Source organism: Ictidomys tridecemlineatus, chromosome 11, assembly GCF_052094955.1.
Source record: "Ictidomys tridecemlineatus isolate mIctTri1 chromosome 11, mIctTri1.hap1, whole genome shotgun sequence".
Taxonomy (NCBI): Eukaryota; Metazoa; Chordata; class Mammalia; order Rodentia; family Sciuridae; genus Ictidomys; species Ictidomys tridecemlineatus.
The window spans coordinates 77,379,561-77,407,120 of NC_135487.1; the positions used below are offsets into that span (position 1 = coordinate 77,379,561).

The following is a 27,560-nucleotide window of genomic DNA, read 5'->3' on the forward strand; positions in this document are numbered from 1 at the left end:
ATTTTCATTTTCAAATCTTGAAATAAACCTTGTTCTCCACTTGGTTCCTTTTACAAAATGAAATTGCTACAATTGAACATTTTCTAACATCACTTGTCCTCACATAACAAAGACACATATTGTTCAAAATATCATGAACTCATTTATAAAGCGCAATTTTTAAACATCACTTGTTTGGTTTAAGTTGGTAGTTTTACAATGTTCACTGACAAAGTTTTTATTTTTAAGAGGAAGAAACTGTAGGTGTGACTTAGTGGAAGTATTTAAATATCCAAGTATGCATAACTCTTTATTGATACACCTCATACAAATGCCATCAGAGGAAATGGTTGTACAGTCATTATGAAACAGAATGTCTCACTGGACTTTTTGCCCAAGCTACCCTTTTAACATATCATGCTTACCTTTCACTTTTGCAGTAAGCATTTCTGCAGCATTTTGAAGATCGACAGAATTGAGGTTCTGATGCTTATTCATTACAGACTTTAAAACATGGAGAAGCTCATCCAGACGTATATGAATGACTTCTTTAAAACAGTCTTAAAAAGGGAAAAAAAAAATTTGTTTCCAAAGAAAAGTTCTGGAAATCCAAGCTACAATAGATCACATGAAACACATTTCAAGTGAAAGGCATTAGAAAGCATTCCACAATTGTTGCCTACTACACATTCACTTCTAATTCTACTACTGCAGTTATGTTATCTTTAGAAAATTCTTGGTCATTTTAATTCATTAAGGATTTCAAAGACTTTCACAATTATGGTCAATTTAGCACTACCCTTTTCAGTTTTCTCAGTCTACATATGCTCTCCAGATTTTCCTTGAAACAACCATATAAGGTATTTCCTGTCTTACAGTTTTTACTATCATATATTTAATATATGTGATAACTACATTAAGAGTCCTAAAAAGTTTGATGGTTACATAACTAATGTTTAAAAATACATGTTCAGTTTCTACATTAGAGTTAATTCTTTCCATTAAGGAATTATCAGTTATTGGAAACAGAAACTCTCAGGCTATATGTAAGGACCATCATTTGACCTGCATATTAAAAAAAAAACCTGCAATATAAATTACATATGATCTAATGCATCGATCTTTTAATAAATTTTTGTGCTTTTTAGAAAAATGTAATTAGTTGCTAATGATGACAAATTGGGTGAACCATTTTAAATTTTCCAGATTTCTGCCTACTCTAAAAAAAGCAAGACTGGATTAAACCAGGCCTGCTATCTTCCTCAGCAGCTGGAGCAAAGCAGTGCTACCCTCTTAGATGTGCACATTTCCCAGGACCCACTAGTCTAATCCTAGCCTCCTGTGTTCATTTATACCATCCCTGCCAGAGAGATGCAGATAAGAGTTTTATAACCCCCCAAAAATAAGTGATCATATAATTTATCACCCAAACCAATATACTTAGTAAGTAAAAAGGAGGATGCTCCTCATAATCATGCTAGCATAACAGGCATATTGTGGATTATCATTCAAGGCAAACCAATATGTATTATAAACCTACCTTTAGGACTCTGAAGTAATCTTCAGAAGTTTGAAAAAATAACCATCTTAAACATAGTATGATTCTCCTTTCCTTAACCTTACATAGCATTAGCATTTAATAATGGTTAATATTTATTTAAATGCTCAGTTTGTGCTAGGCACACTTAAAAATGCTTAAAAGATATATTGTCCCATTTAATGTTCATGACCTTATTAGCTATCAATTCTCCATTGTACAGATGAGAGAACTGAGGGTCACCTAAGTTTACCAAACTGTGGAGCCAGAATTTAAAGTCAACATATATAATTCCAGAATATATGCTCTTAATGTTATACTGCCTTCCTACTGAAATAGTTCAGCTTAAAAACCGAAAATTATTTTTAAAATGTAGTATTATAATTAAATGTATATTTATGTTTTCAGAAATGTTGGAAGATAATCACTAAACAAATTATTCATTTTACAGAAATGTTGGAAGATACCAGAATGAAGAGCTATCTATAGCATAAAAAATAAAAATATTTCAACATAATCCATAAAATATTCATTTATTAAGAGCACTATCAAGAGTAAAATAAATGCGCAGAACAAGAGGAGCAATGGGTGGAGGTGCCAGGAAAACAAGATAAAGAGCTGGGCATATCAGGGCAAAGAGTATTCAGAGAGAAGCAAAAAAGAGTGGTCCACATAGTACTAAAAGCAAGAGAGAAAACAGAGCCTTCCAGGAAAAAATCTGATTCATTCATCTATCAAATTTTATTGACAGAGGAAAATTTAAAAAAAAAAACCATGAGATTAAGTATTAGCTTAATTAACTCTGGAAGTAAGTAGATTAAATAAGTAAGACTAAAGGCAGAGGAAATACTCTTGAGTACTGTACTCCAATTGAAATTTTTTCAATGGGAATTTGGGTTTATAACTGACACCATTATACATGTACACTAGAACTGAACAAATGAATAAATGGATAACATGGTGGAAGCCAGGCATCTCATCTCACTGTTACAGTGGAATTTAGAAATAAACAGGAGGAGGAAACTATAATTTTCCAGGTTGTGATGCATTAAAGTTGGAAACTTCAGTAAGAACTGATGTTTGGCTTGATATAAATGGTTACACATAGGATATTTATGGATATGTATATATGGACACGTGGATCAGCACAGACATATGTATTTCTCTGCTGTCAGCCAAGAGAGTCTATAAATAAATGCCACCCCAGCATAACTAGCACACCGGTCTTGGTTCCTGAACCATTCTCCAATAAAAGGAATCAGTACTCATTTAAGAAATGACTAATTGTAGGACAGAGGTAGGAAATATACAAGTTGAGTCAAAAGCATCATATAGTGCCAGAAAGTAAGGAAGCGGGAGGGAGCAAAGAGAAGAGAGTATGGAGAAGTATCAGGGAACAAAATCTATCAAATTATGCTATGTCCATGTACAATTATACCACAATGAATCTTGCTTATATGTATAATTATAATGTTCTAATTGAAATAATAATAATAAAAAGATTAGTAGAGTCAGCAGATCAGGAGAAGGAGGAGAGAAGGGGAAGGGAGGGTATTGGAGAATGATAGGGATCAATGATATTATGTGCATGTACAAATATGGTATAATGAATCCCCACTATTATGTATAGTTATAATGCATCAATAAAAAACTTTAAAAAGTGAAGAGGGTATGTCAAAGTTGTACAAAAGTCAACTGAAAAGGTTCCCTCTGTCCAAAGCTATAACAACTGGAGGAAAAAATAGTACTGACTTTATACCTAAAGTATAAAAAAAATCCATACATTCATATTAATATAAATGAATGAACAGATTAGTAAATGAGAAGAAACAAACCTCTTGTGTACAAGAATACTAAATACTTTATGTAGATACTTTGCCCTCAGAGAGGTATGCATAGTGATTTCTTCCAAAGAGTACAATATGCATGGGAGGACAAAAGCAGTAATTTCACTGTGTAGAAGGTGACAAACACCACATAAGACAGTTAATCAAGGTTAACAACAATAATAAATCATGTTGGTAGCAAGTACCCTTGAGATGATAGGATGAAAAAAAACACTGTACAACTGTAATCTCTCTTCCAATATTTCACAACTTCGGTCTAATCATGAGAACATCAGAAATATCTAACCAAAGGACATGCGACATAGTATATAGCCAGTACTCCTTGAAACTTTCCTTACCAAAAATGAGGAAAGTCTGAGAAACTTAAGAGACAGGGAGAACTTAAGGAGACATGACCATTAAATGTACTGTAAAAGGATTCTAGAAGACAAAAAAGGGTATTTGGGGAAATCTATAAAATCTGAATAAACTATGGACTTTGTTCAACAATAAGGTAGCATTATTATTGGCTACTGTCAAATATTGGTTCATTAATTCTTATGAAGTTAAGGCAAACTGGACATAGGATTATATGGAAACTCCATATACTGTCTCAATTTTTCTGTGTATCTAAAACTGTTCTAAAAAGCAAAGTCTGTTTTAAAAATGAAATAAAAGCCAGTCAGAGATTTTAGGAATTTTATGTATAGCTGGCATTTTCTCCATAAACCTAATTTTTAAAAATCATTTATAATTTTTAATCCTTAGGACAAATATGAATATACAACTTAATGAACTATATTAATTAAATAAACAACAATTTGGTAATTGTGGGTGTTAAGTTTACTTAGTTAAGCCAATATAGCATAGTGGTTAAAAAGGATAGCTTTTGGAACCAGACTCCCTGATTTCAAATTCTACCTCCATGGCTGAGAAACTTGGGCAAGTTACTTAATCTCTCTGTGCCTACTTTCCTTGCCTATAAAGAGAAGACAAAGAAGACTTCATAGAGTTGTGAGATTAAATGAGTTAAAACACATAAAGCACTTAGAACAGTTGCTGGAACATAGTAAGCCCTCTATAAATATCTGCAGTTCCTATTATCTTAAGCAACAGAAGATATAGGTTATAAAGGTTGGATTCTGAAACAGAATCCAGTAGCAATGAAATAAAACAAACTTCTGGGAAAATAATACAACTTGATAGTTGTAAGGAAAAACTGTAAAACACTCCAGACTTCCTATGTTATCCCAGTTTTGCACAAGTCTCTTCTTTATACTATGAAGTTAGTCTATGCTAATACTTCTGGATACTTACCAAAACCAAGGTTGAGTGATGAGCATCACAGAGAATTGTAGTACATTCTTTCTGAAACCTAATCTATGGTAGTGCAATAGTATAGATGCTAAATATTCCCCAAAGGCCAATACTGGTTCTCAGCATGGCACTATTGAAAAGTGGTGAAATTTAGAAGGAAGGGCCTGATCACTGGGGACATATCCTTAAAGGAGACTTTGAGACCCCAGTCCATTCCATTTCTCTTCTCCTCTTGTTCTGTAGCTCGATTTGTTCTATCATATAAGTCTTCTTAAAAATTACTGCAAAACACTCCAATAACTGTCAGCAAAAAATACCAAATTGAAATTCCGTTTTTTCCTACACTCATATGCTGCCTCTCCACAGGCCTCAAACCATGGGGGTGTTAATTGATAATGAACTGTAAACCAAAATAAATTTTTCTTTATATATATATATACACACACACACACACACACACACACACACATATATATACATATACATACACACACACATATATATATATCTTATGTATTTTTATATCTTATGTAATGACCCAAAGCTGACTACTAATCTCAAAGAGAAAAAAGCTAGTCATCTCTAATATTCACAATAAAATCAACAGATATTAATATACTTGAGAAATATTCAAGAATATATTGTTGTATTTTGAAATCTCAGGGCAAAAAGAGCTTTATTTTAAATGACTGACAACAACCATCACCAATTAGTATAGGCTATTAAAGAAGAACTACAAAATACTAATGACCTAAATGTCTAAATAAACTAGGGTCATAAATTCTGGCCTTCTCAGAGTTAAGGAAATCAAGTATATGGACAACCACATATTTCAAAATTATTAAATATTTTTAAATTGTCTCAGTTTTAATTTCTAATATAGTAGGTAATATGTAATAGATACAAAATACACAAGTGAAAACTCTTTGAAATCCTCAGTAATTTTTTTAACAGATGTCATGAGTATCCCTGCTATAAGTTTTCTTAAAAAATTACTACAAAACAGTCCAATAACTGCAGCAAAAAATACCAAATTGAAATTCCGTTTTTCCGTACAGAAGTCATTATAAAAAGATATTGAAGTTGGTCCAAAGCAACTTACTAAAAAACAATAACTAAGTTATTTAGAAACATTTCAAAAAGACAAATAAATTGCACTACAAATAATTCGAATTTCTATGATTAAACATATTTCTGAAGCCTATAAATCAATGGCAATGAATATGTCAACTAAATAAAATGTTAATCACAGAATCATAAACTTTTCTATATATTTGGGCAGAAGGGTTGACTACTAGGACATGAATATACCCTGGTAAATTTCACCTGAGACTTCATAAATTAGCAAGCCCTCAACCATTTGTGCCATAAAAAGTTAAAAGAAGAAAAACAAGTTTCCATTTTCCCCACAGAATAAAACTACCTCGAATTATCTTTAAAGAAGCAAAAAGCTGGGGCTGCAGTGTGGCTCAGCGTAGAACGCTCACCTACCACGTGAGAGGCCCTGGGTTTGATCCTCAGCATCATATAAAAATAAAATAAAGGTATCGTATCCAACTATAACTAAAAAGCAAAATATTAAAAAAAGAAGAAGCAAAAAGCCTCTAACTAAAAATATAACTTTTAAAAAAAGTTTTAAGGAGTTTAAACAGTTTGTTCATCAAAAGTAAATATCCCCTGCCCTGACACCACAAAATAAAACAAAGCAGTCACACAATGAAAGCAAAAGCAGTAACTGTTCTTTCATAAAGTGTGCTTGGTGTTAGAAAACAAAAGATTGATTAAGAAATCTCGGTTCCAATCCTTGATTTACCACTGCCTTGAAATGATTATAAATAAAACTCTTGGCTTCTCTAATCTTAGATTCATTAATAGTAAGAGAGAATTGATAAGAATACCTGTTTTACTTTACAAGGTTGTTGTGAATACCAAATAAATTAACAGAGATGAAATTGTTTATAGTCTTAATATATAAATAATGATTATTACTAGTAAATCTATAAGCCATTCAAACTAAGTATCTTTGAAAACAGATGTGTCTCGGGTACAATGAGCAACAAACATATTTATAGGTAAGTCTCAATGTTTTAGTTAATGAAAAAGAAACATTAAAGTTCCAATTTCATTTTACATGTGAAATCTAAATAAGTTACTTGGAAATAGTCATTACACATATATCTTATAAAAATACTTCTATGCCTGTCAACTTATAGTATTTAATTTTGTTCTATAACTAATACAGGATAAATTTTAAAGTCACAGTGGCCACACTGTAAATGTAATAAAGTTTAATTAATTCCACAAAAGTATTATAGATGTGAATATAAGAAAATCCAACCAAAGTCTTAACAGCAATTATATAGAACAGTAAAAAAGTATCTACTACCCCTGTAATATGGTAACCTGACTTTTAATTATTGCTTTGCCTATTTGTGCCATTTATTTTCTGCTTCATGCAGCTTATCAAGTGAAAACAGATCAGCCAGCTCTATTTTGGGGTTCTCATGCATTAACACAATACCACACTGTTTATATTGCAAACATTTCATGGAAATGCTTAAGTAAATAAATTTTTAAAACCATTGTGTTTTCCTTTATTTTAAAAAATCTTAAAATCAGTCTTGTTAATTCAGCTTAACCTAACTAGGGAGTGCAATGAAAAGAACAAGGAGGAAAAAAGCATCAGAACTCATCACTAGGAAACTCCTATGTTTTGCTATAATAACTTTTGAATTTATAGGAAATGAAACTCTAGGAATAGTAGCTTTATCTACTTACCTGTGGACTGTAAAAACAATAACTGGTGACACTTCAAAACACTTGCTCTAAACTAAATCCAGTGATGTAGATACTGTTATCTCTTTTTAACAGATGTAGAAACCCAGGCACAAAGGTTAGAGCTAACTAGCAAGTAGGAGTAATGAAGATTACAACCTCAGGTATTCTGGCTCTAAAGTTTGTGTTCTTACTCACTACAATACATTGCCACATGGCTAAAGAAGTTAAAGCTTAATGACAAGATATTCTGCATATTTGATTTAACAGGCTTTAACTTCCAATAACTATGACAGTTGTTACTATGTATAGTAATAAATTTTGTAAACCATTCTAGGCAAGCACAGAAGAGTACTACAATCTTCTATGAACTGGCAGAGGTGTAATAAATGAGCTACCTGTATTTCATACTTCACTCTTCAAAGATTCATTTCATCTCTTTTTGTCTCTAAGTCATAATCTAATAACATTCACATTCATTTCTCCTAAGTGATACCTGTTAGAAATCACTTCTAAAGAGGATGACTTCTAGAAGACAGCACAACATATGGGACTAGCAATTTAATTTTCCTAATATCCCACAAAACTTGTGGCACACTGTGAGGCTAAAATTAAATCAGTGAGGTAAAATTAACACACACTGAAATTTGGGAAAAAAATTACCTAACTTACTGTACATTCACAGGGGGGTGGAGGTAGTTAGTTAATATACAAGACAATTAATTAAATGTACAAATTCATGCAGAATCTCTCATAACAGAACAGCTAATGGTATTAAGCTTTTCATTTAACTCCTACTATTCAATAAAATTTGCTTTCAAAAGTTAACATACTTCTTCTAATTACAGTTGTATAAGATCTAGGATCTAAAATTCATCAGAAGCTACCATTATAAAATAAATTATGGTTTTACAAACTAAAATAAGCTCTTAAAATTAGAAGGCACTTTTAAAAATTCATGAACTTAACTAATTTATCTGAAACTGATGATAAATTTTTATCTTCCATTCTTGCCTATTTAAAAGACAAACCAAAACCAAACAACAAAGCAGAAAAATAAGGCACATAATTATAACAGTAAACTTTCACTAAAATCCATTTTAAAATACCATTACATAATCAAAATGAAAAACCTATAAGAAGTATTAGACTGGTTTTCTCCATCTAACATTTTATAATGGCACTTAACACTTCCAAGCAATGAGTAGCAAAAAAATGAGGTATTTTGCACTATTCCTTCAAGCCTAATTAAAAAGACTTGCACCTTTAAAATTCGCAGATTTTGGACCTCCTTGAATGACACTGTATCTGGAAATGGGAAGATATGTCACAAAGGTATACTTTTAAACTACTGAATAAGCTAGAAGTACATTTATAAATCTGTTATTTGAAATTCAGAAGACATTATTCCTCAGGGAGCAACCATAAACCTGAATTAGTACTTACATTGCACATACATCAATCTACAGTATTACAATTAAACAGAAGGTATTTATGCATGGGTGAATATCTTCAGTGCTTTCATATAAGATATAGATTTATCCCTGTAATTATTTATAATGTACCTTAATAACAATGGATAGAGATATAAAACTTCAAATTCTATATCTGCTACATGTAAAAGACTACAGGGCAATCTTACCCTGCACATAGTAGTGGAAAGAGAATCACCAAACTACTTATCCTATCAAAGTAAGAGTGGAGTAATTTCATAGTCTTCAAATCTCTCACAGATAGCTATCATGGGAAAATGTGTGAAAAATTTTCATCAGAAAAGTCATAAAAACATTCTAGAGCCTGAGGAGAAAAGGGGATACCCTATAATATGCATTTCATAATTTGAAAACAAGTAATTAGCTAATGTTTTTCAATTTCAAACTGAAAAGTATTCAAAATTATATATAATCTCCAAGTTAAATCAAATTCTAATTTACAAAATTGTAAGGCTGACAGAACCTGGTCCCAGTAACTTATTCTTAACAAACGATTAAATGACTTAAGACATATTCCAAAGCAGTAGCAGAACTAGGTCTAGAACCTGGATAATATGATTCTCTGGGAGAGTTTTTCCAGCTATCCTTTACTACCAATTAACCACTAAATAACCTAGCTAGAAAAATTTAAAAAAATATTTTTTTAGTTGTAGATGGACATAATATCTTTATTTTTTTATGTGGTGCTGAGGATCAAACCCAGTACTTTCCACATAAAAGGTGAGCACTCTACCACTAAGCCACAACCCCAGCCTCCATAGCTAGAAAATCATCTGCTTGTTCAAATAAAAAAGGGAATGAAAGTTACACATTCCAAAACCAACCCAAGGAAGGGGATTCCAAACGGACTTTTGTTTCTATTGTAAAAAACTTAAACATTTGCTAATTGTTATCAAACAACTTTTCTAGGTTTTAAAAAATGCTTTAGAAATAAAAAAATATATTTATAATGCAAGAACTCATCTCAGTAGTCTCAATAATTATAAAAACCAAATGTCTACATCAGCACTATCAAACAGAAATGTTTGAAATAACGGAAATTTTCTGTATCTTTACTCTTTAATATGGTAACCACGAGCAACATGTACTACTGAGCATGTAAAAGGCGGCTACTATAACTGAGAAGTTTTTTACTTTAATTAAATTTAAACAGTCATGTATACCTAATGGCTACCATATCAGACAGTGCAAATTTAGATAATCCCTACAACGTACAGAATTAGCTAGTGAAATAATGAAAACTGAGCAGTGCTTTTATAGAGTGCCTGCCATGTAAGGCAGGTGCAATCGCTTGGAAAGAATACACCATTCTGTATTAATGACCTCTGAGACCCCAAATAAGGCCAATATTTATCAGCAAAAAGAAGCTGACGAATATCATACAATCTTAGTTATACATCTCATTGGGAAAATGTGGCTAAAAGTACTCGCCTTTATGGGTACCAAATGAATAAATTTATTTGCATATGAATTTATTACATAAAATGAAAAGCACCACGTACAAGATTCAGTATCCCTTATCTAAAATTCTTGGAACCAGAAATATTTTAGATTTTGGAATTTTTCAGGTTTTGGAATATTTGCACAGAGTTTAACAGTTCAGCATTCCTAGTCTGAAAATTCAAAATGTTCTACAATCAAGAAACTTTTTTTTTTCTACTGCCATGGTACTCAAAAAGGTTTGCATTTTAGATTTTTGGGTAGGGAATGATCATTTCTATGACTCATTTGGGTAAATGAAAATATGACCATAAAACCAATCAAAAAGATACTTATCTAAGTCTAGCCTCAACAGTAGGATTAAACATCTCAGGCAATAGTCAAGTGAATTTGCACATTACTGCCTCATTATAATTAAACTATACATTAAAGAAGGTATTCTGACTAGACCAAAAGGTGACTTGTCTATCCACATTTTTTATTCTTCAAGGTTAACTTTTCAATTCTTTAGCAGCTAACAGATATGAATTAAAAGGTAATAAACAATGCCACAAATCTGAAGGCAAAAGACAAAGTACTGGCAAAGTTGCTGGAAAAATACTGACAAGGTTCCTTCATTTCAATAAAGAACAGTGAAACAGCTCTTTGCTGTCTGGCTACCATTTATTGCTGTAGTGGTAACTACAGAAGTCCAGGAATAGTTCTCAATTCACATGTTTCAAGTCTATAGAAATATAGGTAATAATACGACCTAAAAGAGTTATAGCATTTTAAACATTTTAACTGCTTGCTTGAAGACTATATGTGATCCTTATAATAACTCTATTAAGTAAATAAGAATATTTATTTATTTATTTATTCTGATACTCCAAGAAGCTAAAAATCACACTCAGGCTTAAACACAAGCATATTATTATAAAGCATTCTCCTCATCTTTTATACTGAGATTCATTTATATATTTATATATACTTCCTTGCTTTAGGAAAACAAAACAAAAAGGTTCCAGCCACTCAGATTAACTAAATAGTAATTTTCAGATTTGGATAATAATCTTCCAAGACAGATAAAACAAATTCTTATTAAATTCAAAATTCATATTGACAGGGGATACATGTATCTTTCAAAATGCCTGAAAAACCTTTTAGTTTAAGTAAGTCCCATTTGTTGATTCTTGTTATTAACTCTTGTGCTATATTCCCTGAAGACCTTAAAAGAGCATGCTACAGGGATGCTGCCATATCGATGTTCATAGCAGCACAATTCACAATAGCTAGACTGTGGAACCAACCCAGATGCCCTTCAATAGATGAATGGATAAAAAAAATGTGGCATCTATACACAATGGAGTACTATGCAGCAATAAAAAATGACAAAATCATAGAATTTGCAGGGAAATGGATGGCACTAGAGCAGATTATGCTTAGTGAAGCTAGTCAATCCCTAAAAAACAAATACCAAATGTCTTCTTTGATATAATGAGAGCAACTATGAACAGAGCAAGGAGGAAGAGCAGGAAGAAAAGACTAACATTTAACAGAGTCATGAGATGGGAGGGAAAGGGAGAGAAAAGGGAAATTGCATGGAAATGAAGGGAGACCCTCATTGCTATACAAAATTACATATAAGAGGTTGTGAGGGGAATGGGAAAATAAACAAGGAGAGTAATGAATTACAGTAGATGGGGTAGAGAGAGAAGAAGGGAGGGGAGGGGAGGGGAGGGGGGATAGTACGGGATAGGAAAGGCAGCAGAATACAACAATTACTAATTGGGCATTATGTAAAATTGTGGATGTATAACCGACGTGATTTTGCAATCTGCATTTGGGGTAAAATTGGGAGTTCATAACCCACTTCAATCTAATGTATGAAATATGGTATGTCAAGAGCTTTGTAATGTTGTGAACAACCAATAAAAAAAAAATGAATACAAAAAAATAAATAAATAAATAAATAAATTTATCATGTTACACATATAAAAAAAAAAAATGCCTGAAAAACCAAGCATTAAAATCAATCTTACCAGTATGAGAGTGGGTTATCAAAAAATTGTTTTTATAGGTTTTTAAAAATTAATTTATGGGCTGGGGCTGTGGCTCAGAGGTGGAGGGCTTGCCTAGCATGCATAAGGCACTGGGCTCAATCCTCAGCACCACATAAATATAAAATATTGTGTCCACCTATAACTAAAAAATAATTTTTAAAAAATTAATTTATAAGCTTTTCAATTATTAGTGACACATCTGTTATTTAAGTTAAAGTACTGATATGCTTATTATTAAAAGGATAATGTCCATACAAATTTTTAAACTTAACCTTCAATGAATAAATTTGTTTCCCTATATATCCTTTTATCTGAAGGGGTAGTCTCCTTCTGTATCTTATTACTATTTTTCTCTTTTTTCATGAGGATTGGCTTCCAATCCTCTTCTTTCCTATTCTCTGAATTGTCTACTCATAAATTAAAACTCATAAATTTATTTTTTTTGCCAATAAGGAGTGGTTCACTTTGTTTTAAATTACCACCATTTAAAATCTGTTAAACAAGGCGTATCTATGTAAAATGAGGATTTTAAAGGGTATAAAACTCCTAAGGAAAATAAACAACAAACAGAAATCCTAACTAAAAATCTTATTTATATTATTAAAAATGTACTTCCATTGATACATTAAATAACATCATGTTTTACCCTAAATTGAGGTAAATGATTTGTCAGTAAATATATCATTTTAAATTTCACCTTAAAAATTAACCCACTAACGAACTGTACGACAAAAAGAATAAAATTTACTGTTTACAAACTTAAAAATAAATTTTAAATAAATAATCCAGTTAAGAAAAAATCTTTATTACAAAACTATGATCTTTAAAATAAATGGCAGATGTATCATTTCAATAAGGAATTTATTACTAGTATAATCCCTAATATATTTAGGATATTTTCCATAACAAGTTACCTTTACCACAATTTAATCGTCCATTTTAGTCTTCAAAATCAACCTATTGAAATTAATAGGAGTGTGAGCAACTTCAACTTCTAATAATATTTACATACTCTGGAGCCAGGTGCAAAGACATGCCTGTAATCCCCACGGAGCCCTGGCAAGAGGATCTCAAGTTCAAAGTTTAGTGAGGCAACGTAGTGAGGCCCTAAGAAACTTAGTGAGACCCTATCTCAAAATAAATAATAGAAGAAAAATGGGGGAGGGGGGACCGTAAATGTGACTCAGTGGTTCAGTGCCCCTGGATTCAATCTCTGGTACCCCAGGAAAAAAAAAATATATAAAAACCATATATATACATATATGTATGTTTAACATAATCTCAAAAGAATGATATATGACTATTGCTTTAAGGAAAATTCAAAAACTAAAATTCTGAGACTTTGGGACTGGGGAGGTTGTTCAGTGGTAGAGTACGTGCCTTGCATGCATGAGGCCCTGAGCTCAAGCCTCAATGCCAGAAAAAAATAATTTTTTATTTTTTTGGAGGCTTCAGTTCTAGTTCAGTTATTTGGGGAACTTCAACTTAAACATTATAATTAGGTTAGAAATATACTCTTAAATTTAGTATAAGCATGAGATGTGGTTTTAGATTCTGGTTGTCAAAATGCATATCAGAAAATAACCATTTAACACAAATGATTTGTTGAAATCTCACACATTTCTATGAAGGCCCAGGAAGTATCATATAAATACAATAAAAGTGAAGTGTAATCTTCACTTTCTATAACATAACATAATGAACATGAAAATGAACTGCTAATTATCACAAAAGAACAGGAGCTGTCTCAACTATTAATTATCACTGACATCAAATTTGGATATTAAATAAACACTAAAAGAAAACTTAGGTACTAAGATGAAGTCAGGGACATATAATTCTTTATTTCTAAACAGACAAATTCTGTGATTATCCCTTAATCTAAGAAGAGATTACAAATCAGCAAAACAAAATTAAGTTTGAATATTGGGGAAGAAAATTCATTCAAATACAGTCATTTAAAAGTTGCCAACAATGTGGAAAGCTGAATTAAGGCCAAAGCATCAAAAATCTACATTGTAAACATTAGTTCGCTTATTAAAGACCAATCAATGTGCTGTACTGTCTTTAACAAGAAGGTTCAGATTCCAATAGTCTCAAATTATCCTGGACCAAACTGAGAGAAACCAAAGACTTATTTTTCCTTTTTGGTACTCTTGTTTCCCCACCCTTACCAAAATTATTATATACTGCATCATTGTTTATTTTTCAAATTTTCTTTTACTTCTGTTCATTTTTTCCTCATTATTCTTATTGATGCATTACATTTGTACATAGAGGTGGGATTTGTAGTTACATATCCATACATGCACATAACAATATAGTTTGGCCAATATCATTCCCCAACTGCACAATTATTTGGCTAGAAAATGGTTCATTTACATTGTAAATAGCAAACATTTAGAGGTATGATTAAAATAACTAAAGCAGAATAATAACCTGTTTCTACCATTGTGTACACACTTATCTGTAGGGTGGCTGGCAGTAAGAATGCTAAGAGAAAACAGTTGACAAACCTGAAAAAATAGCTTCTTTCAAATATATTAACACATGGGAGAACTTCCTGATATCATTCACCAACTCCTTGATGTAGTCCGGATCAAAACTGGGGTTGGAACTTATGGACTTGAGCCCCATTTCAGAAGTTGTAACATCAGTAGAGAGTTGGCCTGATGCCCAAACACGTTTTTTCTTTGCCTTTTTCTGTTTGTGAGCAAGCATCCTCTCATTTAACAATCAGAAAAACTGAAATCCTTAAGGGGGCAAGAAACAAAAAAAAAAAAGAGAGAGAGAGAGAAACACAAATACTACATCAGCCAAGAAAACATATTAGAGTTTCACAAATTGCCCACAGTCCACCTTAGTCTCCTGTTTTCAATTTTAAAAACAAATGAATAAAACTCTGTACTATGAATAATAGCTTCCATTCATTAAGTGTCCATAATCCTGACAATGCCCAATATGCAAACTATCATTCTTTTCATTTCACAAGTGAAGAACCTGAGGTTTAGAGGTTTAAAAATATGTCTATGCTCTCAACTGATAAATGATGAACTCTTGAGTTAAATCTAGATCTGCTTTAACTTCCTCTTAATTCCTAAGTACATAATATTTTAATTGTAAAAATTGTTCTGAAACATCACTTAGTAGGTCTCATCTTCCCTCTATAATATCACCTTCAAAAATAAAGATGAAATATGGACTCTGAAAAAAGAAATGTTTTTAAAATCCTCTTCCATTATTTACTATATGCCCTTAGAAGCTGTTAATCATCTCTTCACTTTAGTATGCTTATTTATAAAATCAGAAAAAAATCCTGACAACACCTACCTCAGAAGCTTATTTTACAGAATTAAATAGGACAGTCGTATGTAAGTATCCCTTGAGCACATAAAGTAGTTTAATTACAGTTATTTTTTCTAGTGATATTATATATATATATATATGTATATATATATATATGTAAATATGTACGTACACATACACGCTGACATTCTGGGTTATTAAGTTTCATGAAGAACATTTTTTGTTGAAAACAAGTTCTAAGGATGTCCCCTAATCTGATGTATCCTGACTGTACAAATAAATGTCATGTTATCAGAGAAATATTTCTGGTAATTTAATGATGGGATAGTGAAAAGGCAATGTTTAGAATTATAAAAAAAAAATAGATTTGAATCTTGGCTCTAGTGTTTTCCAGATGTGTGACTCATACAATTCATACTCAGGTTTGTGAGAAGATTAAAAGGCATCACAAAATTTAGAAATTTTTGTGTTAAAACATCTAATCCTAGCCCACTGGGACCCAAGAGAATCTTGAGGAATTTCTTCTTCATCCTTATTTTAACTTTCCAGAATAAAATCCCCAACTATTTTAAATTTCTTGAAATCAAAAAGGAAACAACTTGAAGAATTAGCCCAAGCATGATCATTAAAAGATTTTTCAAATATTTTGTCTTAAATATTTGGATACTTTCAAAATGAATTCACAGTACAAAGTTTTATGTAATGTTTTCATCATTTGTTAAAATACATTACTGTACCATGTACTATTACACCATGCCCAATTCCACAGATTTGGTTTCTCCCTGGGATTACAGTTCTCTAGTCTATCCCATTCTATTTCTGCCTCTCCCACACTAGTGAATTGTCATTTCTTGTCTGAGCTACTGCACTAATTTCCTAATGATCGTTCCACAACCATTCTTGTCCCATTATAAATGTAGTGAGTACACTTTTCAACCATAAATCTCATGGTGTGATTTCTCTGCTCAGATCTTCCAAAGGACAAGTGAAAAAATGTTGTACTCTGTGAGGCTCAAAGTGAGACATGGTGGCTCTTGCCTGGTCCTGCAATGTTATCTGAAGTCACACTCCTGGCTCTCAACACTCCTGCCATAAACATCTCCTTTTCCTTCTTCTAACAGTATTTGTTTACTTTCACCCACAGTATGAAATATCATGACCAGTATAGATACATTAGTATGTAATGTTGGTGTGTGGTATGTGTCAGATCTATTTGTCTTTCATAAAACAGATTCTAGCTAAGGATCTATGAGATATACTCAGATTTTTTTCATTCTATTCCATTTTATTTTATAAATGCTGGTTGCAACTCACTAAATTGTCTTTATACATGTAACAGGGGTCATGACATTATAGCTTAAAAAATACCTACTGTTCACATCAGGGTCCAGTCTACATGCAGATCCATTTGCCTGAAATATTCCTTCTTTTCCTTCACTCACTCACTCTGATCTTACCCAAAGATCACTTCCTCAGAGAAGTGCACTACTTCCATGGCCCCATAATCACCATCACCAAACTAGAACAGAACCCCCTAGAGATGATCTAGAGCATCCTACACTGTTCATCACTGCATTTACCACAGTCCAAATAGATAATTCAGATCTTACCATTTAGACTAGAATCTTAAGGAAATTAAGACCTTGTCTTGGTTGTTAATCATTTGTTCTCTGTTCACAGCAGTGCTTTACAAGAGAAAGGATGAACCACTCAAACTATTTGCAGAATGAATAATGCATTTGCTGAAACAATGGATACAAATTAATAAAGTTACAACTGACTTTTACAGACACCAAAATAACTCTAGGTTTTTGCAATATTTCAAAGAGAATTTTTTTTCAAAAAAAAAATCTATCTCTTTTTTAAAAAAGGACATGAAGCTGAGTAAAGTTGAAATAAAAGTTATATTTCTATTCTGTTCCTTTTAATTATAGCTTTTTAAGTTCCTTTATCCAATATTCTTTTGTTAATTCCAAATTATTTAAGAATAGAATTTTACACTTCAACTAGTTTCAAGTCTATCTAATATTAATCCTTAAATGTGTAATTTCTAAAATGAACCTAGGATGATTTTTTAGTAGTATAATTATACCTAGCTTTTGCCATCAACAGAAATAAACAAAACAAAAAATCCAAGTGCCTTGTTTGGGCAGCTCTTGTACAAATCACTAACTGAAGAGCTATTAGCCCAAAAAATCTTATCACTTTTGCAGTTTACTTAAAGTCATTGTTTACCTCTGGCAGCTTTTAAATTTAGTAAATTAGGCAACTGGTCACTGTTATTGGTAAACATGTTTATAAAAATTAAAGATATATCACAAGTTTCAAATAAAACATTTCACCTGAGTAAAAAGAATGTACTTAAGTAACTATGTCAAATCAGTAACCCAAAGTTTAAAAAAAAAAAAAAAAAATATATATATATATATATATATATATATATATATGTACTTGAAAATGTTTATACAAGACAGAGAAATCTGTTCTCTCTCTCCCCTCCCACTCACACAAGGGACACTAAAAAGGATTATATTCTACCTCTAGCCAATATTATGATTAATGTTCTAATTCTGTGTTTCTTACTACTTTTCACATTTAAAACTGGAAAAGGGAAACATTAATATTACAACTGAAAAAATGTTTAGAATACAAATATAAGCCAAGTTTTAATAACTGAACTATGACGAATAAAGTTGAGACAATAAACACTTTTCCATGATCATTAATATACTACTAATAAGGTACTTTTCATTTTCCTACATAACAAAATGGATATTTCTAGTAAGAGGTGACATAAAATGTAGTTAATAACAGATTGCAGCTAGTAATTTAATTAAGTTGGGTGCTAATGCATGAAAAGTACTTAGCATAGCACCTGGTTCATCATGAAGACTCAATAACTGTTAGTCATCATTACTTGCAGTGTTTTATTGTTTTTCAACACACTTAAATAATAAATGTGACTTCACTACATCTGTAGATTGTGAACAAGAAGCAATTCCAGAGATTTAACTGACTTCATGAAAACCTACTAAAAGCCTTCCAAGTGAAGTTTGAACTGTGTAAACAGATAGTTGAACTCTAATTCTTATAACATTTCTTCCAACTCTGAACCATAGACATTAAAAACATACATTACCCACTTATCATAGAATTTTGTAGCAAGCAGAAAATCACCATGTAAAACTACTTTCTCTGTTTATTCTAAATTCTAAGTAATATAAATTAGAAACATGGACACAGGGTGGGAGTAGCTCAGTGGCAAAGTACTTGCCTAGCATGTGGCAGGCCCTGGGTTGATCCCAAGCACTGAAAGTGGGTGGGGGGCAATGAAAGAAAGGAAGAAAGAAAGTTATATACAAACTTCCTGTTGGTCAAGTGGCTTTTCCAACACAGTAACCTGTGTCAATCAATATCCCCTATTCCATGCACATACAACCCCAAAAATGCACATTATAGAAGTATTTTATTTTAGGTACTGTACTACTTGAAATGTGAAATGAATAGTTCTCAAGTATCTGTAATTAATAGGACCCATTCTTACTATTTCCACTACAGGAAAAACTGCAGATGTTTCAGAAATCTGCTATTTTAGCACAATTTCTGATATGGTAAGAATCTATTTAAAGATGCTTAAAAAAAAATCAGAAGAGTTCTGAAGGTCTTTAATTACATTTTTAAACGCACTCCCAAGTCTAGTGCAGTGGCACACACACACCTGCAATTCTAGCTACTTGAGAGGATGAGGCAGGAAGATGGCAACCTCCAAGATAGCCCCCAGCAATTCAGCAAATTAAAAAAATAAAAAAGGCTGGAGCTCAGTGGTAAAGTGCTCCTGGGTTAAATTTCCAGTAACATAGCAAAACAACAAAACACCCCCCCCCCCACAAAAAGAACAGGCAGTGTTTTATCAATAACATGTAAACAATTTCCAAAGGAAGGCGTACAACACACATACACTTCATTCCTGTACAGTTTGAACCCAGCATGCTTAAAAAAGAGGAAGCTGCCCAGCCTCCCACGCCTCCAAAATGTCTAGCATTCCTGGCAGGCAAGGCTTGTCTCAGACCAGCCAAAACTACCCAATGGCAAAGAGCACGTTCCCCATCCTGAACTTAAATACAGAAGGAAAAAGAGAGAACCACCATCACCACCACCACTCCAGCCCCTCCCCAAAGGCCTAGTAACAACAGACAAAAGACATATGACAGACAAGAGACAGTCATGGAGACAGAAGGGAAGGAGTGCTTAGCTCTTGCCTTTCATAGGTAAAATACTGTCCTCTGAAAAGGTAAGAGGCAAATTCCCTCCTGAGAAAGAATGTGAACAAATAAACAAAGGCACGGGTTCATCAGGCATTAGGGTTCAATCTTGAACCATCTCAGACTTGACCTCATCCCTTCAAAGAAAAAAAAAAAATTAAATTGAAGCCATCAAACCTCAAAACCCATCCAAAATAGAATTGAGACAAAACCACTGAGCTTGAGGAGCCCACAAACAAAACACCCTTATAAATTCAAAAGACAGAGGTGAGGAGAAAAACACACCACTGAAATCCTAACACCTCAAGGGGAGTGATGAGAGCCCAAGTGGAGTAAGAATTACAATCAGAGGCAGGGACAGAGGCAAGTCCACAGACTTAAGCCATCAAGAGCACACATTCTGGAACAAAGGCACTTGGGTTTAGTTCTTCACTCTTGACAATTACTAGTCAGTGTGCTTGTGCTGGTTTTTAACTTTAATTTGCCTATGTGAGAAATGAGTAAAAAAAAAAACAAGGATCTGTTGCGACAACAACTAAAGGAGGCAGAACGTGTAACACTCTCAAAAAAGCAAGCAATTGGTGTGGTACATGCTATCGGTTTGCTTTTACTGTGGTCACCATCATCAGCTCCCAGCCATGGCTTACTCTTCCCTAATACTTCTAAAAACATGTTAATTAGCTCCCACCTCTTCCTTTAAAAGGAAGACTGCAGGGGCTGGGAGTGTAGTTCAGTGGTAGAGTGCTTGCCTAGCATGCTTAAAGCCCTGGTTCAACCTACAGCACCACAAAAAATAAAATATAAAAAGGAAGACTGTGACACTTGAAAACTTTCTCAGCAACACAACCTGAAACATTCTTCAAGAAAAATAAAATCCTTATCTAGCGAGGTATTATTACAGAATATCTGCTCTATGAACAAGGTGGCTCATTTACTTACAACCATAATAATAAAGACAATATTAAAGCGCATACCACCTTCCAAAAAAAAAAAAAAAAGACCAGAATGTGCTCCTAACCTTCTTAAACCCCCTTGTTTTGTTACACACATAAATACGTCTTTATATGTGTGGTTCATGCTGGAAGTGAATACAAAATTAAAGTAAATGGCAAACAAAATAACCCTCAATGCTTCAAAGCAGAAACATCTAAGCTAGATCAATGACATCCTGGTATACATTAGAGATAATCAGCAATTCTGCACAGGAAGGACCCCTTACCTTCTGTGCTTATTAAAGTTACTCTTTACCTTCAAGCTCACACAAAAACATCATTTCTTTCAAAATGTCTTTTCATCCCCTCCAATGAAAATAATCATCCCTGTACTTTTCCATAGGGGATTGCTCATACTTCTATCAGGTAACCCACATTATGCCTCGGGCTCTAGTTTTTGGTTATTGTATACTGCCACTCAATAAACGGAAAGGTTCTACAGGGACTCTGTCTAGCATAAAGTGAAATCCTGCTAAATTTTCAGAGTGAATGCTGAAAAAATTACCATGGACAGGAAGCAAAATCCTTCCAGGATACCTCCTGGGAATAATCTCTATGGTAGTACTAACCCACTGGGACCAAGAACTCTTTTGTAAAAGCCCACATTCCTAGGTCAAGGGCTTTCACAGCTGGGAGGTGAAGGTGCTGATAACTGAGATGGTTGTTCTATTTTAGGGAGGTGGAGGGAGCTGGAGTGACCGTACATTCACTGAATAGTGATTTCTTCATCTCAGCCAAAGTTCGTTCGGTATCCTGCCAACTTGAGGACTGAAACTTTTCTACCTGGGCTTATCTTGCTTTCTTCAAATTCACTCTTAAAAAGTCTTATCAAAATCATGAGACCAGAGCTATATGTATTGTAAACCTAATGAGGCTTAAGTGTCACAGTTGCTCACTTGCACAGTTCTTACAATAAGGAAACATTTCTAAGTAGGCATTTCTGGCAAAGTGCCTAAAGAAATCACTGAGGGGAAAAAAAGGATCTAAATCGCTAAGATATACATCTATAATGTGCTGTGATTTATTTACTCATCCTTAATACTCACCTTCCATCTAATTTTGAATTCTTTTTTATGAAGAGACCTCTACTCCCAAAGTCAATAAGGAGGTGAAGTTAATCCAAAGAGGAATAGATAGCTATAGAACAAAAACCTCTCTGCTGTTTTGAAATGGTCTTGGAACATTCACAAAACACCTAATGCTCCTCCCTTCCTCCAGAAGATCCAAAGAACTCAGTGGATGTCAAAGATCCAAACAACTCGGAGTAGAATCCCATGCTGGGAGGAGTAGTAGTGAAAAATTGAGATAAATCTGGCACTTGTCTGACTCAAAGACAAGGAGAGTCCTGGTCCACTTGGTTTCCACAGAACCCAGACAGCCTCTGGAATACCAGATTTTTGATCAAGGACGGGGTCCTGAAGACAACCAGGGCAACAAACTCAAAGGGACGTGCTCTCCCTGTAGTAGCTGCAATCTCCCAGCTTATCAATTCCAATTTTGCAAAGCACACGACTTGCCCTAGGGCCATGGCTGGGAAAAGGTGAATAGAAACAGAAGGGACAGTAACAAGGGAAGGGCAAAAAAAGGGGTAAGATAGGGATGCATCAGAGAGGGCACTCAGAAAAAAAGGGAAGGAGAGTGTTCCTGCACCTTTAGGCCCCCCTCCCCACCCAAAGTAGTAAACAACCAAGGCCTAGAAGAGGTGAAGTGTGTTAAGAAAAAGTAAATATGGAACACGGGGTGTGTTTCTTTACCTCAGCCTTTGTACTAGTCAGAATGAAATTTCAGGAAATGTCACCAAACTTCCAAAAAAAAAAAAAAAATCTCACTGGGAAAGACGGACATGAAGACCCGAAAACCAAGAAGGAAAAGTAAAGTCCGCAAGCCAGTCTCGCCCGCGGTTCCCGCGGCGTCGCCCCACTCCGGCTGCTCACCGAGGTCCGCAACGTCCCCACAGCGCCCGCTCGTGACGTCCCGCTCGTGGGCGCCCTCGCCCGGGATCGATACTCCCGGAGGACCCCGCCCCGCCCGCAGCCGCCTCGGCCCCGGGCCACCGCGTGGCCGCCCCGACCCCGGACAGCTACTGGCCGGCGGCCGGCTCCGCAGTCCCGAACCCGGTCCGGCGCCAGAGCGAGCACCGCCGTCCCACACTCACCGCGGCGCTCCATCCCGCGTCCCGGAGGCGGACGCCCGCCCAACGCTCACGGCCGCCGCCGCCGCCGCCGAGGGCTGGAGCTCGCCGTCCCCATCCCCCACTCACGGCCCGCAGACGCCCGGCCAAGCCGCCGCCGCCCCTGCAGCCACCGCCACGACCGCGCTGGCCGCGGACGCACCGCCCCCGCCTCGCACCGCCCGCCCCCCGGAGTCCTGCCATTGGCCGGCGCTCGTGGGGGCGTGGCCGGAGCGGGCAGCAGGTGGGGGTGACCGCTGCCTGGCCGGGCACAGGCTGTCAGCTGCGCGGCTGCCTCACCCAGTCCTCAAGGTCCCGGGACGCAGGGGCTGCAGCTGGGAAACGGGACGAGTTAGGGGAAAATCACCTTTTGCACATTCCAGTAGGGAGCAAGTCTTCTGTCCTCGTTTAATTGGACATTTCTCAGGCAGACACTATAAATTCCTTCTCAGGACTCTTGTCCTCAACTTCTTTTATAGAACTACTTCTTCCCTCCTTTTGCCTTCTGAAACAAACATACATTTCGTGCCTAACTTTAAAATTTCCCCGCTTTTGCTTTCTTCAGCTGATTGTCATTTTCAAAAAAACTACCTGAAAACATCAGTTATTAATGTACACACACGGTAACTGGACACATTGAAATGCTCAATAAATACTAGTTGATTACATGTCGATTTAACCATGCAACTTCTTCTTACCATTAAATGCTGCTGATAAATGGGTCTCATTAACATAGTGGGGGGAGAATGAACAACCACAATTAAAGCATTTCTCTAGATGTTGGATCACACATTATACATGGAAGGTAAAAAGCACAGTGTTTTTACTGAATAAAGTGTTGTACATATTAGTTACACTTAATAGCTCTACCAAGAATGTTTTTCCTATTGTCTATGCTGACACATAACAGACAGACCATGAATATTCTCTGACAAATGAGCAAAATTATGTAAAGGGTATTTGGAAAAGTCATTCAACCTCATCCTTCCCTTGAATCTTTTTCAAAATATATGAGACATCTGCCATATTCTCTTTTCTTCTTTATTAATAAGAGGACATATGATATTTGAAAACATTTCCAGAGAAATATGGTAGTTCACTTTTACGATAAAATTAAAGTATTAATTGACAAAGAATGACTGTGAAAAATCTGCTATCTGGCAGTTTCTTTGCAAAGAAAGGAATAAGGTGTTAATTCTGCCACCAAACCCTCTGAAAGTGTCCCCAAGAACTTGCCCAGAATTATTTTTTTTAAATATATTTTTAGTGGCAGATGAACACAATACCTTCATTTTGTTTTTATGTGGTGCTGAGGATCGAACCCAGTGCCTCACATGTGATAGGCAAGCACTCTACCACTGAGGTACAATCCCAGCCCCCTGAATTATTTTTTAAACCAACTGGCTGTGTGTGTGTGTGTGTGTTTGCTTGTTTTTTAACCATTGTTTCTCCATTAAAGTAGCTCGTGGTTATGGCATTAGAGAGCAGGAAATAACAGATAAATGAGAAATCAGAGGCATTACTTGATAATAAAACATATATAGCAGATGTTGTAGTATCACTATTTTATATTTATAGCATGTATTAATACATAACCACTCTGCCCATTCATATGTTTCTTCATTCCTTTCATGATAAAGAATACCACTTTTACTCTGAAACCTTTCTCTTCTCCCCTCTGAAAATTAAGTATCCTATTTGCCATCATATTGTACATAGGATATTATTCTTATGGTATCATGGTGCTGGGCCAAGTTTATTTGGTAATGTGTTTTGTTCTGTTTTAAGATAGGGTCTTGCAATGTAACTTGTGAAGGCAAGCCATCCTCCAGCCGCAGTTCCTCAAGTAGCTGGGATTACAGGTGCATGTCACTGCACCTGGCTATTTAGTGGTGTTTAATATGTAGATTTGAAGTTCTGCAGTACTACATTACCCAGTCTGATACAGAATGAGCCCTCACTAAGTATTTTCTGAAAGAATGTTGATGTTGAGAAACAAGGAATCAATTCAGTAAATCTGAGAATAAAAAATCTTCCAGGTTGCACTTATTTATTTTTTTACTATAAGCTATGCTCAAGTTGGTTATAATTCATGGAACCAAATGCAATGGCCACATAAACCTCATGCCTAAAGCAGAGGTGGTCCCAGATATCACAGGCTGATCATGAAGGTGCATGTTCCACATGGGCAGTAGAGGTGGGAGTCTAGCCTCTCAATGGACAGGTGCTCATCCTTCTCAGCTTCACTTTAATGGCAGTGTGTTTAGGAGGGTACAACACTGTCCACCCTGCTTATCCTATTTTTATTCATTCCACAAATGTTTATTGAGTACCTCCAATGTGTCAGGCATTCTTCTAAGCACAGAAGATATATCAGGGAACTTTAAATCCACTCTCAGCTTCTCTTCAACCAGGAATAAACAAATGCCTAGACAAGGGGAAGAAATAATGAGGTAGGCAGGAGTTCCCCAAAGGCAGCCAGGCTCCCGGACTGCTGCTGTCCTTGACCTCACTGCTGGAGCATTTAGAAAGAACGAACGACAGAGAGTTCAACAGGCCACAATGATTACAAAGCCTCCGGATTCCAAAGTGGACAAAACTCACCAAGCAGGTTATTAATCTTGATTCCATGATGGTTGTAATTGAGAAACAAGGAATCAATTCAGTCCACATGCTGAAAATGAATATGAAAGACATTGCAAACATGCAAGGATTCCTTGCTGTCATGAGGAAAGGAAACTGAGTAAGATGGACTAGTAAAAAGAAAGAAAAATTTAAGTGAGTATATGGATATGATATTATGACTAGATTAAGATATTACCATTATTATCAAGGTATTATATTTTATATTATTTTAAACTTTCTTGTAGAACTTTTGATGACATAAGCATCAGTGCTTGAGCCACACCATATCATAGCCCTACCTAATAACCTAACAACATGTGTAAGGAAACTCCCCTAATAATTAATGGTCAGTGCAAAAAAAATAAAATAAAATATTGGCCTTAAAAATGTAGTTACTGAAACTGCTGTAAATAAAGAGTGATAATGATTTGTCAGTTATAATAACTAGATATCATGGTTTAACTCTGCGTTACACACTGTCTTAATTATACTTAACATTTAGTAAAGTTAAATAGTTCTTACAACACCCTTATGAAATACTATTATCATACCCATTTTACAAATGAAGAACTGAGGCACAGACCAAAGAAGTTCCATGAAGAATTTGTGTATGTGTGTGTGTGTGTGTGTGTGTGTGTGTGTGTGTGTGTGTTTCTAGGGCCCAAATCCAGAAGCTTGGGCATGCTATGCAAGCACTCTACCACTGAGCTACATTCCCAGTCCCTCAATAAAAGAATTTCTGCCTGACCTTTATGAAAATTAACATTAGCATGAAGGTAAATTTGGCTACACTTTTCTTAGAAAAAGATGGTGGGGAAATTACTCCTTTTATTCTGCCTCTTAAACTTTGTCCTTCTTGCTCTTCCCGGGATAACTGCTGTCCCCTCTGCCTGGAATGGGTTCCTCCCACACATTTATTTCTGTGATTTGTCTCTTGCTCCATTCTAACTTTCCTCAAATGGTCCATATCAGCAATAGGGTTTCGTAGAAAACAGCACTCTCCTTTTTGATACTCTCTGTCTTCATTACTCTGCTTTAATTTTTGCCATAGCACTTACCCCTCTACGAGTTGATATAGTGTCACTAGTTTATTTACGTATTCTTTACTTCCTCTCACTAGTGTGACACTCATCCTAAACTTCTGGCTGGAGGTTTCCATACCTGGAGCAGTCCAGGATCGTGTCCAAAGTAAGCTCCCATGCTCCTCATTTGCCTAAAGTCATGGTGGCCTGGACACCTTTCCTGAGAACGAGGAAAGATAAAATGGGCCTGCAGTTAATACTGCTCTGCTTCCTAAATTAGAGGCCTACGGACTGCCGGGGGTACATTCTTTATGTGTATTTGAGTCAAGAAACAAACCCAACCACCTATGTCCTAGCTACTGCTGGGCCTGGAACAACTCATTTGACCCAAAGGATCCCTGTTCTCACTTCATGGATGTCAGGAGCCTTAACAGAGGAAGGCGAGAGATTTCATCCAAAATTACAGTTCTTTTTTGTAATTTTAGTTTGGGATGGACACGTGGTATCTTTATTTAGTTTCCTGGGGTGCTGAGACTCTAAGCCACTGCCTCACACAGGGGAAGCCCTATGAAGGAAGGGACTCTTGACTGCTTGGTTCTATCCCCAGTGCCTGGGAAAGGACTTAGATTAATCAATCAATGAAATAACATTACATATGCCAAACACTAGATTTATCTTTTAAAAAGATTAGTTTGTCAATGTTTTGAACATTTTAATCAGATAAGAGAGCCATATTGCTTTGTTTGACAATGATTTTACATTAGTTGCTCATAA

The 27,560-nt window shown here is 35.0% G+C and overlaps 1 protein-coding gene across 2 annotated transcripts in view; it reads right to left on the reverse strand.

Annotated features, from left to right (window-relative positions):
* The window catches only part of Arhgap29 (Rho GTPase activating protein 29), a 62,715-nt gene extending 39,423 nt beyond the window's left edge, over positions 1 to 23,292 (reverse strand). The window contains exons 1-3 of one of the 2 annotated variants that reach the window (XM_078026777.1): positions 23,125 to 23,292; positions 14,926 to 15,162; positions 405 to 539 (exon numbers count right to left, since the gene is read on the reverse strand). In XM_078026777.1, the coding sequence (XP_077882903.1) occupies positions 405 to 539; positions 14,926 to 15,130 (340 nt within the window). In that variant the 5' untranslated portion in view covers positions 15,131 to 15,162; positions 23,125 to 23,292. Of the gene's footprint in view, positions 1 to 404; positions 540 to 14,925; positions 15,163 to 22,903; positions 23,036 to 23,124 lie in introns of those variants that run through there. The other variant, XM_078026778.1, reaches the window with a different exon arrangement.
* Between the last annotated feature and the right edge of the window lie 4,268 nt (positions 23,293 to 27,560).